General features: G+C 36.5%; 3 protein-coding genes across 3 annotated transcripts; all 3 read right to left on the bottom strand.

The window, feature by feature from the left end:
* Nucleotides 1-2125: 2125 nt before the first annotated feature.
* LOC102797367 (extracellular calcium-sensing receptor-like) lies at nt 2126-5122 on the bottom strand. Its single transcript, XM_087851541.1, has 5 exons — nt 4874-5122; nt 3869-4681; nt 3561-3788; nt 3317-3440; nt 2126-3045 (listed from the first exon to the last, which is right to left on the bottom strand). The coding sequence occupies exons 1-5, from the start codon at nt 5120-5122 to the stop codon at nt 2126-2128; spliced, it is 2334 nt and encodes a 777-aa protein (XP_087707667.1).
* A 733-nt stretch (nt 5123-5855) lies between these two features.
* On the bottom strand, nt 5856-9458 carry LOC102778727 (extracellular calcium-sensing receptor-like). The gene is made up of 6 exons (XM_087851540.1): nt 9268-9458; nt 8862-9159; nt 7923-8717; nt 7526-7753; nt 7233-7356; nt 5856-6769 (listed from the first exon to the last, which is right to left on the bottom strand). The coding sequence occupies exons 1-6, from the start codon at nt 9399-9401 to the stop codon at nt 5856-5858; spliced, it is 2493 nt and encodes an 830-aa protein (XP_087707666.1). The 5' UTR covers nt 9402-9458.
* Nucleotides 9459-11315: 1857 nt separating this feature from the next.
* On the bottom strand, nt 11316-15258 carry LOC102778988 (extracellular calcium-sensing receptor-like). Its single transcript, XM_087851647.1, has 6 exons — nt 15080-15258; nt 14675-14972; nt 13799-14593; nt 13390-13617; nt 12656-12779; nt 11316-12220 (listed from the first exon to the last, which is right to left on the bottom strand). The coding sequence occupies exons 1-6, from the start codon at nt 15211-15213 to the stop codon at nt 11316-11318; spliced, it is 2484 nt and encodes an 827-aa protein (XP_087707773.1). The 5' UTR covers nt 15214-15258.
* Between the last annotated feature and the right edge of the window lie 856 nt (nt 15259-16114).

Raw genomic sequence — 16114 nt, 5'->3', positions numbered from 1 at the left:
AAAATGCATGATCTGCACGGTCCTTGAGCATATGTGAGTTAAATGTATGCGTTCATGCCTTGCAACTAAATCTCCATCTTTGGAGATCAAAAATGTCTGCAAAAATATAAAGAAATAAAGAGATTCAGAGGGTCCTTTTGTAAAATTATCATGGGACTGAGTTTGTTTCAAAGGAATATAGAAACTACTGCCCATTCTAGGGTTGTGACCGAAAAGTGGTAAAAGAATTTGGAAGGACTGAAATTTGTTACTGTGCAATCCCATGTTATCAACTCAAGAAACTCAAGAAAATACTTTTGTATTTTTATAATTTGATTGAATGGGATTGCAACAGGTTATCATTGTAGTTTAAAAGTTATTTTTATTTATTTATTTTAACTTAGTAAATAAGAAACCTCTGTTCACACAGGCCGTGTTGGTATTAGATTATCCTTAAAAAAATACCCATGAAAATTGCCAAATACAATTCCACTGCCCCATATTTTGCAGCAATTATTATATTTAACAGTTGGATAACGTTTCGTAACTTTGGAATTAGCATAAGCTGTCATTTATTTTACTCTTTTAGTAAATAGATTGTTTAGTTTGTATTCTTTTGGTATAAAGGCACTGCAAGATGTCAAATGCAGCTGTTACTATTTTATGTATGTGTGTGTGTGTGTGTGTGTACTGTACTACAACTTGACTATAGTACATTTGTCAGTGAATTCAAAATGTATGGTATAATATTATAAAATCTTTTGATTTAAGCTCTTAAAGACACAAACTTATTCCCAGCACAAAGCCAGAACTCTCTTATTAATCAAAAGCCTTTTCATTATACCTATGTTAATATTGTACAATTCAATAAAAACTTTCAAACTTGAAAAAGAGTTTGAAATAAAATTTAATTAAATTACTTATGGATCAAGGAACGGCACAGTTCAGTAGCACTGAGATAATACCTTAAATAAACAAACAGAGGAAAGAAAGGAGGCAAGAGACACCAAGAGATCAAAACAAAGACTTTTAATTTAGTAAACATGTAACAGTTACATGTTGTGACAAAGATGTTAACTAAATTAGACCTTATTATTTTCTGCTTGATGGAATATGCCACCTGTTGCTCTTGTTGTTGTGTTAAAGGATGAAGCAATCTGTTTCTGTGTTTAATCCCATGTGGCTCCTTTATTGGACTCTGGTGCAGCTGTCCCATTGGAATATATCTATTGGGTAATAAAGTCATGCCTGAAACAGATGTGCACTTATTTGCCTTCCTCAGTTTTTCTTGTTTGTTGTTTTTTTTTTTTTTGTATGTGCAATCTTTTATTTTGTATTGCATCATTGTTCATTTGAACTTCAGAATAGAAGTTTGGTCATTACTGAACCCCATTAACGAAAAGTGAAGAACAATTCCTAATAAAAACTTTCTCGAAAGTTCATAGCAACATGAATCTTAAACAATTCCTATTAACATTTTTCATGATGGGTAGCCATTATCAGTTTTACTAGTAGACAGAGTATTAGATTAGCATTATGTTAGATTTTTAAGTTAAATTATTTTCAAGGTTTAACAAGTATGAATGAATGCACATATTTGTGAAGTAAAGCATATAACAATCGATATCCAGCCAATCAAAAAACATAATGTTTCAATTATGTACTGTTCAGTCTAAATGAGCAGTATAACATGGGCCTAAACAAGGAATGGGGAAAGAGAAGGCAGATGCCAGCAAAAGTTCAGATAGAGGTACGCCACTCAATGTTGTGTGAAGGTGAAGGTGAAGCACATGATTTATATTTGATGGAATTAGGGGTACTTTATTCAATATATTTTGTTATGTCACATACAATGTGGAGGTGGGATTAAATAAGTTTGCACTTTTTCTCGCTCCTTCTTTACTTTGCTAAATGAACTTTGTATATTGTTCAGATGATCAAAATAAATTAAAAACAAACAAATAGAATTAAGTGTAAGTTTAATACAAAATGTGTATTTGGCAACATCATGGTTGGACTAATCATCACAAATGTAACTCTACTGTCTTTCACTTGTCACACTGCTCACAACATATGACATTTATTCACATTAACAATCATTATAGGAAGATTGTGTAGTTGCAACCCAGCCCTGAAATTTAAACTCTTAATATTGTATATCATAATTTGATGTCTTTCCCATTATGTGTTTCTTAGTATTTTGTTCTGGCCTAAACAGGATTATATAACATTTTGGTATAAAAATGCAGAAAAGTAGTCCAAAGCTGGAAGCCAAAATAGCAAATATTTCTACAGCCACAATAAACTTTCCGGGTGAGCTGATATAGGCGGGGATAAATGTGATCCAAACTGCACAGAATATCAGCATGCTAAAGGTTATAAATTTTGCTTCATTAAAATTATCAGGCAGCTTTCGAGCCAAAAATGCAATTGCAAAACATGATATAGCCAGAAATCCTATATATCCTAGAACAGCGCAGAACCCTACAGCTGTGCCTGTATCACACTCTAAAATGATTCTGTCCTTATACAGTAGTAAATTCCTAAAAGGAAAAGGTGGGTTTATTGTTAACCAAAGTATGCATATCAAAACCTGTATAAAAGTAAAGACCAGAACACTGAGTCTCTGCTGTAGATGGCCAAACCATTTCATTACATTTGTCCCTGGAAGTGTAGCTCTGAAGGCCATTAAAACTACTATTGTTTTACCAAGAACACAAGAGATGCAGAGGACAAAGGTGATGCCAAATGCTGTGTGTCGCAGCATGCAGGACAATTTGGTTGGCCGTCCGATGAAGGTCAGAGAGCACAGGAAACACAGAGTTAAGGAGAAGAGCAGCAGGAAGCTCAGCTCAGAGTTGTTTGCCCTTACTACTGGGGTTTCTCTGTGACAGTAGAAGACTAATGTTGTAACCATAGTTAGAAAAACTCCCAGCAATGAAAATAACACTAACACCAACCCTAGAATTTCATCATATGCCAGGAATTCTACTTCTTTGGGGATGCAGGCGTCTCGTTGTTTGTTTGACCAGTACTCTGGTGGGCATTTCGCACAGTGTATTGAATCTGCAAAATTAAAAATAAAGTAGGGAATTATCAAACAAACAACCTTTAATTGTCACATACACAATCATACAGAGTACAACGTGTAGTGAAATGCTTGTGTCCGAGCTGCGGTCAGGCTACAGACATAGCCACGCCTTTCCAGCATGGATGGTCTAGCCAGGACCCTTACTGGATAGTGGGTGGGAATTGAACTTTTCACCAAAGGTGTGTAGTCTTACCAATGCAGTATCCAGCTGCTTAATTTTCTTTGTTTCTTTTGCTATTTATTCACCTGTCACATTACTGATCTCTCCTTCTGGGCAGGGTATGCAGTCATAACAGCAGACTGGCTTTCCTTTCTGAAGGACCTTATGTGTTCCAGGGAGACACATCTCACTGCACACTGACACAGGCATCTCCTACGGGAATAAAAACAATCATATTCATTTTGTACTATCTCTATAGTTAAATACGAATTTAAAAAACATAAAAGTTAATATTTATATGAAGATTTCAAACTTCAGTTTCTATGTTACCTCAGTCAACCCATTGCCCCAGACAACCGGGATGTTGTTCATGACAAACTGATTTCTCTCTGGAAGAGACGCATCAAAAATGCCAATGGTTCTTCCCTCCATTGTTCCTCGAATTGTAAACTGTAAATTAACAAGTTCATATCTTGCTGGGGTGTCACCATTTTTGTTAAAATACACCCTTTCCCCTTCTTTTGTTGTAAAATTTACAGTGTTAAGATACTGTAAGACCTAAAAATGAAATTCCATAGAAATTAAATTAAGCATTTCAACTCTTATCATATTGTCAGAATGAACTGACAGTCACTCACTTGCCATGGTTTAATGTGTTTGGGGTCAATGCAGCTCCCATTAGAAAAGGACAGTTGATCATTATCACATTTGATCAGCATGTCGAGAGCATGAGCCACTGCGTAAACTGACTTGTAGACATTATCAGTAAATCTGAGCTCAGACACATCAGTGAACTGTGATTCAATGTTTTGCAAGCTCTCATGGCCACTACATGGCTGTTTTTGAGTGTTTACAGATATATTGAGAGAGCAGTCAAACACTTCTTCCCAGAATTCCCTAACAAACTGACTATCAGGGAACTGTGAGGGGTAGAGCTGCTTTAGATACTCCTCTAGCCCTGAGATCTTAGCTTTAGGGCTGGTGAAGCCTAATGAGCCCACCAGGATTTTGTGTCCCTCACTGTCAGTCAGAGAGTGATCTGTGATCCATGCATCACTGCCAATCCACTGGAGTCCTGTAATGCTATGCGTGTACAGCTCAGTAGCCAGCAATTTAATTTCTCTGTGAGACATAAAAGCCATAATAACTTTGGAAGTGGACTGCTTAATGATTTCTATTATTCTCTGTAGTCTGTTTGGTGGATCTGATGATGAAAATGCTTCAGAATACTCAATACACACTCCATATTCTTTTGCAGCTTGGATAAATGCTGCTATGCCATTGAAGCCATATTCATTATCCACAGCTAACGCCCCGACCCAGGACCATCCAAAGTGCTTGACAAGCTTGGCAAGAGCTCTACTCTGGTAGTAGTCACTGGGAATAGTTCTGAAAAAGGTAGGGTACTCTTTCCTGTTGCTCAGACAGGCACAGGTGGCAAAATGGCTGATCTGCATTGAAATATACAAATATCTGAATAGCATTGGCAGAGCAAACATTAAATATTGCCATTTTAGGCTTATGCATTACCTGTAGCTATAATTTTACTCTTGCGAGAGTTTTTTGCGAGAGAACTGTAGAGGTGCAAAAGTGCCATATGAAAAGTGAAATTATACTTCAATGACTTGTTTTCTTTGACTTACCACAGGTATCTGAAACCTTCCAACAACCTGTGCAAATGCAATAGTTGGGCTTGATCCAGAATGTCCCAAGATTGCTTGCACCGCCTCAGTGCAGGTGTCCTCACGGAGTTGTCTATTTAACCCACTCAGCAGTGTCAGTGCTGCTCTCAGTATGTCCATGGTTCCACAGTTATCATAAATCTTATAGCCAAGTTTAATATTAGACAGCATGTGGGGATTTTTGTTGATTTCATTTATGGCAAAGATCATTGTTTGAGCAAATTGAAATTCTTTAAAATTAAAGCTGTAATTATTAATAAAAGTAACAAAAACTTTATGTTAAAGGTTCCAATTTAGAACAAAATACACACAAGCATAAACTATTTAAAATGAAATGTAAATTTAACACATTTCTCATATAAAATAGGATATAGGATAAACAATACATACTTTTTGCATTTTCGAAATTCTGGCATTGTCTGAAATGTGTTAGTTACATAATCCTGGCCTGTGCGAAATGAAAAAATGCCTCCAATAAAAAGGTCCCCATCCTGGGTTAGTTCAGGTGGTTGTGCCAAGCCTTGCAGCTGACATGCAGAATTTCCTTTCTCCAGTAATAGAATGAAGAGTAGCAGTCTCAATAATACCATATCTCTGCTGTTGCCTGAACATTACCCCAATCAGCTTTACAGTTCATACTGGAGCTTTATACACTTTTCAAGTTGTCATGGCTCAATGTAGCCTCCAGAGACATATGCACACCTTAGGCAAAAGATGTTTTGATCACAGTTTTATTAGCATTATAGTATATTGTATAATTCATATGGCATACAATATAAGGCTAATATATTTATATGATCTAATCACGGTTGTTTTCAACGATATACTGCATTCATGCTATGACTGGACAGGTATTTCAGTAACTTCAGAGAACCATCTATTCAGTTTGGCTAACAATTATGTATAAATGTTACAAATGCAAAGAAAACATTGTTTTCATTTTTCAAAATAAATGGGGTGCCTTCTTTCCCATCATGTTCTTCTTGGTATTCTTCTCTGGTTTCAGTAAGATTATATAACATTTGGGCATGAAGATGCAAATCAGCAGTCCAAAACTGGAAGCAAGTATAGCAAATACTTCTACAGCAACACTGAACTTTCCTGGAGAGCTGACATATGCCGGGATAAATGTAATCCATACTGCACAGAAAATCAGCATGCTGAAAGTGATGAACTTGGCTTCGTTGAAATTATCGGGTAGTTTCCGAGCCAGAAAAGCAAAAATGCAACATAAGACAGACAAAAGTCCAATGTAGCCAAGAACAGCCCAATACCCTACAGCTGAGCCTAGAGCACATTCTAAAATAATTTTGTCCTTAAATTCTTTAAAATTCTTAAATGGAAACGGAGGACAAATTGTTAACCAGACAATGCATATGATAACTTGTACAAGAGTGAATACCAGAACACAGAGCCTTTGTTGTGTCTGCCCAAACCATTTCATCATATTACTACCAGGAAGTTTAGCTCTGAAGGCCATTAAAACCACTATTGTTTTTCCCAAAACACAAGAGATACAGAGGACAAAGGTGATGCCAAACGCTGTGTGCCGTAGCATGCAGGACCATTCAGAGGGCTGACCGATGAAGGTCAGAGAACACAGGAAGCACAGAGTTAAGGAGAAGAGCAGCAGGAAGCTCAATTCAGAGTTGTTGGCTCTAACAATAGGAGTTTTTCTGTGTTTGAAGTAAATTAACACCACACCAGCAGTTGTGCATGTCCCAAATACAGATGCTGCAGTGAGCAGTGCTCCCATAATTTCTTCATACGATAGAAACACTGCTTCCTTCTTTATACATGCATCTCTTCTCTCATTTGACCAATATTCAGGGAGACATCTCACACAGGTGACTGAATCTGCCAAAAAAATATCAACATATTACAAATCACCCCTGACACTCATCTCCAACCACTGCATACAGGCTCTTCACTCTTCTTCACCTCTCTTCTGCACCGTCTTTTGCTTTGGAAAGTTGATCCCAGGTATTTCAATTCATCTGCCTTCACTATCTCTACTCCTTGCATTTTCATTTTTACACCCATCCCTCTTTCATTTACTTGCTTCCACTGGCTTTCATTCCTCACCTCTCCAGTGTATACCTCTACTTCTCTAGACTTAGGCACCATACAATAACTTTGCTTAATTATTAAATAAATTAAAAACAGTTCCAGTCTTACATGACAGATAGTCCTGAAAGAAAAACCCAAACAGTAAAGCAAGAACTTAACATAACCAAATAATGATAAAATTTTTGTTTTGAGGCACAGCGAGCAAAACAAATACAAAAGTGTACACTGAATATAACACTTGTAACATAACCTGTAATGTTGCTGATCTCTCCTTCTGCACATCTTATACAGTCATAGCAGCAAACAGGCCTTCCTTTCTGGAGAACCTTGCGTGTTCCTGGAGGACATTTCTCACTACAAACTGACACAGGCACCTGCATGAACAAAGGCATTATGAGAAAAACATGTATAATATTGCCCTTACAGCCATGTTAATAAAATGTATTTAATATTAGAACCAATAGATGTTTATATCTCCTGTGCCAAATTATTTTATTAAAATGGAATTTGTAATTATTGTAATTAATTAGACTGATACCTTACCTGCTTTGAGTTTCTTGCCCAAATTAAAGACTTGTTTTGCAGATATAGCTGTTTTTCTGCAGCTAATGATATATCATAAAGACCAACTGTGACAAACTCCACAACGCCGTTTTCTCTTGGCTGCCAGTTTATAATTTCATATTTTGCGGCTGGATCTCCATTCTCATTAAAGTAAACCTCCTCTCCTTCCTTTGTTTTAAAGTAATTGTTTTTTATGTGCTGTAAAATCTATAAAACAACATTAATTTATTTAATTACCTGAGAAAAACTTTGCAAACTAACTGGCTATACGACATGGATAATAAATTATTTTTTCAAACTGTGAAAACATTTTTTTTATCAGTGATTGTTATTGTGTAATGTGATAACTTATAATTGAAATTATTAAAAAGCTCACCGTGAATGGGTCTAGCGGCACAGTTTTGTTACATGTTTTATTACAGCTGAGGATGTTGTGAAGTGCATGGGCCACTGCATACACTCCTTTGTAGACATTGTTAAAGATAGGCATGAGAGACATGTCAGTGTAGCTGTTTTGAACTCCAGTCACATCTTCATGTCCAGTACACTCTCTCTGAATGTCTGATGATGATTTTGACTGCCTAAACCTACAGTTAAATAATGCCTCCCAGAACTCAGTAAACAATTCATTATTAGATGAATTGAGTGGCTTCAGATTAAGCATGAACTCTCTCAGGCCGCTGACATGTGCTTTTGGAATGGAAAGGCCTATGGCACCATTCAGTATGTGATGTATATCCAGTGCTGCTATTTCAGAATCAACTATCCATCCCTCACTACCTACCCACTGGTATTCAGTCAAATTGTGCTGGGACATCCCATACATTAGCACATCCATATCCATGTGTGACAGAAAGGCAACGATCACCTTGGAGGTTGAAGCCTTTATAATGTCAATTATCCTTTGTATTTTGTCTGCTGGATCTGTCCTGAAAAAAGATACAGAATACTCTAGACAGATGCCCAGCTGCTGTGCAGTTTCTGTGAATGTGGCCATGCCATTATTTCCATAATCATCATTGGTTCGAATAGCTCCAACCCAAGTCCATCCAAAATACTTGACCAAATGGGCCAGGGCTCTGCTCTGGTAGTAGTCACTGGGTATTGTTCTGAGGAAGGATGGGTACTTGGTTTTGTCACTGAGACAAGCACATGTGGCAAAGTGGCTGATCTAATAGAGAAAAAGTCCAAAATATAACATTCACACTTGCATTTTTTGCCACAAACAGTGAAGAAATTAAGTAGAAAAAAGAAGTAGAACATTGACAGTTGAATGCGCATAGTTGCAAATATTTTTATTAGCTATTCTACCTACCATTGGTACATAAAATGGTCCAAGGACAGTAGCTATTGCCATGCAAGGGGAGGAAGATGTCTCTCCAATTATGGCCTGCACTTGTGAAGGTCTGGTACATGGTCTCTCAGATTGCCCAGCAACAATTTCATTACCATTAGTCAGTGTCAGTGCAACCTTTACACTTCTTGCCATGGAGCCACAAGCATCATAGATTTTGTAGCCTAGAGAGACTCCTGGCAGTAGGTCTGTACTATTATTAATCTCCTCAATGGCAAAAAGCATAGCCTGAGCAAACTGGAAGCCTCTGAAACTCAAACTTGATTCGATTTGAGATATGGAATTAAAACCAAATTATCTTTAAACCAGAAACAGTGGTATTACAAAAGCAAGTATATATTATCTCAATACTCAGTATTTCACATACCTGGTACATTGCAGTGGCAGTGGTTTATGCAAGTAGGTGTCCATTCTGTCTTTCCAACTGCTGTGAAATGAGAAGATCCCCCCTAATATAATATTACCATCCTGAGATAGTTGGGGGTTTTCAGGATCCCCCATTTGCCTGCATACTTGTTCATCAGCCTGAGAGAAAGACACCACCAATAACACTTGTAAAATTGCCCAACCCTGCTGTGGCCAGCTATGCATTGATGTCATGCTGTTGGTGAGAAATAAAACACTGGATTGCATCACATGTGCCTTTAGATACATTTGAATCTTAAACTGGTATTTATGCATTTTTGGAGTAACATGAGAAATAATGGAGTAGCAATGACTCATTTCTGTCGACCTATAGGTGGAGCAAGAAGAGAGACAAACCCAAATGAAAAAAATAGTACGTTTTTCTTATCTAATCTGCTTTGCTTTGTCCTTCCTTTTTATTTTTATTTTGTTTATTTCACCAACTCCTGGGGAAATTTTAGTATATTCACTATTATATACAAGGTTAGTTTATAATTGACAACAATCATAATTTGAACAGTGAAATTTTATTTTTTACATAGATTTTTTAGATTATAGACATACAATTAATATCAGAAAATATATTTTAAATCAAATATTAAAATGTTAACTGTTAAATTTACTTAACCATAATGGAAATTAAGATTAGAGTCAGTAAAATTTCACCATAGTCATACAGTCAATTTTCAAAAAAAATCTAAAGCATTTGTTCTAAAATTTTGAACTTCTGGCTCATTTTGAAATCTGATATTTATTGCAACTCACACAAGCCCCAAATCATGACTTTAATTACAACATTTACATTAGATAAAGTGTTTGGGGGGGGAGGATTACTTTTTCATGTAAGGTCTCGTAGGTTTGGGTATCTTTTTTACCTTAATAAATGAAATCATTGTTTACATTTTATTTATTTTTTTTAAACCCAGAGGTGTGAAGAATATGTAAAAAAAAAAAAAATAATCAAGATGGGGTCATATTTTTTTAAGCCACTCAACAAATCACAAATTTGCCTCAAGAGTCTTTGAAGATCCTGAGTTGGGATAATTATCATGAAAAATCCCAGAAAGGTGATTCTTTTCATCTTTACGCAATGTTATAATTGGGAGAAACATTTCAACACTCATCCTGACTCTCATCCTGACTCCCCCAGTCCCCATTGCTTGCTAGTTCCCCAACTTTATGAACAGTACATTTACATGACAATTAACACCATCACATAACAATGATCCACATGATCAGTTTCATGATTGGTGATAAGTAATGTCCCTTATTCATAGCTACCATAGGGCCGGGAATGGCTGCAATCACAGCATTGTAAAACAGTGAAAGATTTAATATTAGGCCTTCTCCTTGGTTCAGAGATAGATATTTCCATTTTACATAAATGAACTCCTTAACTCCTCACTCAAATTCATCTCTAGGATATACACATCTTCATCATTAAAAGAGTGACTACTGGCACACAGGCTAAAGTAGACTGCACAGTCCTGTCTTGATGAGGAACCTCTTCTGTCTTGTGTTATTTGTTTAGCCAGAATTTGTCTACTGTCTTTAATGTCTAATTCACATGCATCTTCTCACACAAAATTGCTTAGTTTGGAGCTTAGGAACTAAACACAGGAGTGTGCCATTGTTTTGTGGGATTTTGCTTGCTTGGTGGCTCTAGCAGATGATTTCATTTGTAGGCTTTTGGGTTTAATCCCACTCTGTCTGCATCTGACCCTAAATATCAGCTGTTTCCTACAGGCTCTCTTCTTATGTGCTGTGTGTTCATACTCAAGTAACTGGTTTAGGCAGTCCTTTGATGATACATACTGAGCAATCAAGCCCAATAATTATTTCCCTGTTTGCTGAAATCAGTACACATTGCCATTATGACTTATGCACATGTAAATATCAACGGCCAGAAAAATGATCATATGACTCATTATTTTGCAATATCCCCCAAGGCAACTGTAGCGCAATTGTACTGTTTATATAGTATTACCAAAACAAAACAAAAATTTCAAATTAATGGGGTGTCTTCTTTCCCATCATGTTCTTCTTGGTATTCTTCTCTGGTTTCAGTAAGATTATATAACATTTTGGAATGAAGATGCAAATTAGCAGTCCAAAACTGGAAGCAAGTATAGCAAATATTTCTACAGCAACACTGAACTTCCCTGGGGAGCTGACATATGCCGGGATAAATGTAATCCATACTGCACAGAATATCAGCATGCTGAAAGTGATGAACTTGGCTTCATTGAAATTATCGGGTAGTTTCCGAGCCAGAAAAGCAAAAATGAAACATAAAATGGCCAAGATTCCTATATATCCAAGCACAGCCCAATAGCCTACAGCTGATCCCAGAGCACACTCTAAGATGATTTTATCTTTGAATTCCTTAAAATTCTTAAATGGAAATGGAGGAGAACTTGTTAACCAAATGATACAAATGACAACTTGTATAAGAGTGAATCCCAAAACACAGAGCCTTTGTTGTGTGTGTCCAAACAATTTCATATTGCTATCTGGACGTGTAGCTCTGAAGGCCATTAAAACAAGTATTGTTTTTCCCAAAACACAAGAGATACAGAGGACAAAGGTGATGCCAAATGCTACATGCCGTAGCATGCAGGACCATTCAGAGGGCTGACCAATGAAGGTCAGAGAACACAGGAAGCACAGAATTAAGGAGAAGAGCAGCAGGAAGCTCAGTTCAGAGTTGTTTGCCCTGACAATAGGAGTTTTTCTGTGTTTGAAGAAAATTAGCGCCACACCAGCAGTTGTGCATGTTCCAAATACAGATGCTGCAGTGAGCAGTGCTCCCATAATTTCTTCATATGATAGAAACACTGCTTCCTTCTTTATACAAGCATCTCTTCTCTCATTTGACCAATATTCAGGGAGACATCTCACACAGGTGACAGAATCTGCCAAAAAAGAAAAGAAAATTTATATATATGTATATATTTTTATAGCTCGACCTGAATAACAGATAATTGATGGACAGTGCCACAAAGATATCACAACAGTATGACAACTACATGATCATTCAACAGTACTATGATTCAGTCATAATTTAGTTTGGTTAACTATTAAATAAACTCATAAGAATACCATTGAGTACATGACAAATGTTCTTGAAAGCATTATGTCAGGACATTAATGTTGATTAAAATTTCTATCAATATGCAAATTATTAAAGTTATGTCTAGTTGCATATACTTTCAATTTAATTACTTATATTTAATCAAGAAGAAAAACACAAAGATTTAACATGGCCAAATGTCAAACCATGACATTTATGTTTTGTGGCAAAGCTAGTAACAAAAATGCAAAAGATTACATTAAATATATCAGTAAACCTGTAATGTTGCTGATCTCTCCTTCTGCACATCTTATACAGTCATAGCAACAAACAGGCCTTCCTTTCTGGAGAACTTTACGTGTTCCTGGAGGACATTTTTCACTGCAAATTGACACAGGCACCTGCATGAACAGAAGCATTATGAGAAAAAAATGTATGTATAATATTGCCCTTGCAACCATAAATTCTCAATTTTGATAAATTAAGGAACATTAATGCTCATATAGGTTTTGCTGGGATTTAATAATTTTCAGTTCCTCAATAATGCTATACTTTTTATTAATAAGGGTTATGAAGTTATATAGTGTAGTATTAAGTGGACACAGCCCTGAAAAATAAAGGCATTAGACCATGTGTCCTTGGGGAGTAGAAAGCTGTAGACTCGCTCACGCTTGCCTGGGAAAATGTAGATAAGAGGGGACCATCTCTAGTGGAAAGCTACTGAGACACTGTTGTTTAGACTAGAATGAGAGAGCTTCTTTAATAAAACTGTTAGGGGCACACCACCATTTTGAGATCCACGGCAACGTGTCATGCAGGACGCATCTCCCTTCTAGAAGTAATAAAGTGTTAAATGGTCTACTGAGCAGTGTTTTGTCTTCCATTGGATGCCTCTGAGGAATCAAAAGAACTCAGTGAAGTGTTGATATTTACAGTTTAAAAGCCTTGTGCCAAATTATTTTATTAAAATGGAATTACTGATTATTAAAATTAGTTACACTGATACCTTACCTGCTTTGAGTTTCTTGCCCAAATTAAAGACTTGTTTTGCAGATGCAGCTGTTTTTCTGGAGCTAAAGATGCATCATAAAGACCAACTGTTACAAATTCCACAACGCCGTTTTCTCTCGGCTGCCAGTTTATAATTTCATATTTTGCTGGTGGATCTCCATTCTCATCAAAGTAAACCTCATCGCCTTCTTTTGTTTTGAAGTAAATGTTTTTTATGTGCTGTAAAATCTATAAAAAGGCATTAATTTATTTAATTACCCATCAGTAATTTGGCAAAAAGATGAGATGTAACTGGCAAAAGAACAAAAAATATCAATTTAATGTACTTTAAAAATATATATATAAATTTTTTTTATTGATTGTTATTGTGTAATGTTAAAACTATACTTTAAGTTATTAAAAAGCTCACCGTGAATGGATCTAGCGGAAAAGCTTTGTTACATGTTTTATTACATTTGAGGATATTGTGAAGGGCATGGGCCACAGCATACACTCCTTTATAGACGTTGTTAAAGATAGGCATGAGAGACATATCAGTGTAGCTGTTTTGTACTCCTGTAAGGTCTTCATCTCCAGTACACTCTCTCTGAATGTTTGCTGATGATGCTGACTGCCTAAATTTACAGTTAAATAATGCCTCCCAGAACTCGGTAAACAGTCCATTGTTAGATGAATTGAGTGGCTTCACATCCAGCATGAACTCTCTCAGGCCGCTGATATGTGCTTTTGGAATAGAAAGGCCTATGGCACCATTCAGTATGTGATGTATATCCATTGCAGCTATTTGAGAATCAGCTATCCATCCCTCGCTACCTACCCACTGGTATTCAGTCAAATTATGCTGGGATAATACATGTATTAGCACATCCATATCCATGTGTGACATAAAGGCAACAATCACCTTGGAAGTTGAAGTTTTGACAATGTCAATTATCTCTTGTATTTTGTCTGATGGATCTGTCCTGAAAAAAGATACAGAATATTCCAGACAGATGCCCAGCTGCTGTGCAGTTTCTGTGAATGTGGCCATGCCATTATTTCCATAATCATCATTATTTCTAATAGCTCCAACCCAAGTCCATCCAAAATACTTGACCAAATGGGCCAGGGCTCTGCTCTGGTAGTAGTCACTGGGTATTGTTCTGAGGAAGGATGGGTACTTGGTTTTGTCACTGAGACAAGCACATGTGGCAAAGTGGCTGATCTAATAGAGAAAAAGTCCAAAATATAACATTCACACTTGCATTTTTTGCCACAAATATTTATTATTAGCTATCTCACCCACCATTGGTATATAAAATGGTCCAAGGACAGTAGATATTGCCATGCAAGGAGAGGAAGATGTCTCTCCAATTATGGCCTGCACTTGTGAAGGTCTGGTACATGCCATCTTGGATAGTGTAGCAACAACTGTATTATCGGTAGTCAATGCCAATGCAACTCTTACACTTCTTGCAATGGAGCCACATTCATCATAGATTTTGTAGCCTAAAGAGACTCCTGGCAGTAGGTCTGTACTATTATTAATCTCTTCAATGGCAAAAAGCATAGCCTGAGCAAACTGGAAGCCTCTGAAATTCAAACTTGATTCAATTTGAAATATGGAATTAAAACCAAATGACGTTTAAACCAGAAAGAGTCGTATGACAAAAGCATATACGATTATCTTAATACTCAGTACTTCACATACCTGGTACATTGCAGTGGCAGTGGTTTATGCAAGTAGGTGTCCATTCTGTCTTTCCAACTGCTGTAAAATGAGAAGATCCCCCCTAATACCATATTACCATCCTGAGATAGCTGGGGGTTTTCAGGATCCCCCATTTGCCTGCATACTTGTTCATCAGCCTGAGAGAAAGACACCACCAATAACACTTGTAAAATTGCCCAACCCTGCTGTGGCCAGCTATGCATTGATGTCATGCTGTTGGTGAGAAATAAAACACTGGATTGCATCACATGTGCCTTTAGATAAATTTGAATCTTAAGCTGGTATTTATGCATTTTGGAGTAACATGAGAAATAATGATACAGTAGTGATGACTCATTTCTGTCGACCTGTAGGTGGAGCAAAAAGAGAGACAAACCCAAATGAAAAAAAAAAGCAAACAAAAAAGGGTTTTCATTTGTAGCCTGCTTTGCAAACCTCTAATATATATACATAGTTTATCTCACTGAAACATCATGTTGTCTTGGACATTTTGTTTTTAAACATGTATTTAAACATAGATTTGTAACAGTGGAAACCAGTGAAAGCCAAATGAAGGTTAATGTATGAAAAGATACGAATACTGGATTTCAGGAAAGCAAACTGATTTTGTTAGGAATTGATGGTTTATTTCCTGAGTCAGTCGATTTAGACCTCCATTAGCATTCCTTTGAATTTATTACAAAGAAGTACAAAACTGTCCTTTCTTTCATTTCATTTTGTATTTTACAAACTCCTGAAGGCATTCTCCCTATTTCTACAATTTTAAATAACTTACATATGTAATTTAACCTCCTAAGTCCTGAACTCTTCCATGGCATGCATTTTTAATTTCTCTTTGATATTTGGGCTGATTGGGACCCGATGAATGTAAAACCAAGATTCACCAGATTTTTTTTTTTACACGATTTTTGTTTCTAAGAAAAATGAGCCACACATGAAGACATTTGTTTTAAATTTTGATAAAACAGAGGCAGTATAATGTCCTCGTAAGTGGATATCAGGCCCTTGTGGAGC

This window comes from Neolamprologus brichardi, chromosome 14 (genome assembly GCF_056152115.1).
Source record: "Neolamprologus brichardi isolate AB-2024 chromosome 14, ASM5615211v1, whole genome shotgun sequence".
Classification (NCBI taxonomy): Eukaryota; Metazoa; Chordata; class Actinopteri; order Cichliformes; family Cichlidae; genus Neolamprologus; species Neolamprologus brichardi.
The sequence above is the reverse complement of the archived record's forward strand: the minus strand, read 5'-3'. Positions and strand labels throughout refer to the sequence as shown.

Bases quoted from the DNA above. Each gene is read 5' to 3' on its own strand.
- LOC102797367 (XM_087851541.1), bottom strand. From the start codon at position 5,122: ATGATCTTTGCCATAAATGAAATCAACAAAAATCCCCACATGCTGTCT. The intron at 4,682-4,873 runs GTAAGTCAAAGA...ATTTCAATGCAG, and splicing joins GAAGGTTTCAGATACCTGTG to ATCAGCCATTTTGCCACCTG. The intron at 3,441-3,560 runs GTAACATAGAAA...TTCCCGTAGGAG, and splicing joins GGGGCAATGGGTTGACTGAG to ATGCCTGTGTCAGTGTGCAG.
- LOC102778727 (XM_087851540.1), bottom strand. From the start codon at position 9,401: ATGGGGGATCCTGAAAACCCCCAACTATCTCAGGATGGTAATATTATA. The intron at 9,160-9,267 runs GTATGTGAAATA...AATCGAATCAAG, and splicing joins CTGCCACTGCAATGTACCAG to TTTGAGTTTCAGAGGCTTCC. The intron at 6,770-7,232 runs GTTATGTTACAA...TTTTTTTGGCAG, and splicing joins AGAGATCAGCAACATTACAG to ATTCAGTCACCTGTGTGAGA.
- LOC102778988 (XM_087851647.1), bottom strand. From the start codon at position 15,213: ATGGGGGATCCTGAAAACCCCCAGCTATCTCAGGATGGTAATATGGTA. The intron at 13,618-13,798 runs GTGAGCTTTTTA...GCCTTTTTATAG, and splicing joins TTCCGCTAGATCCATTCACG to ATTTTACAGCACATAAAAAA. The intron at 12,221-12,655 runs GTTTACTGATAT...CTTTTTTGGCAG, and splicing joins AGAGATCAGCAACATTACAG to ATTCTGTCACCTGTGTGAGA.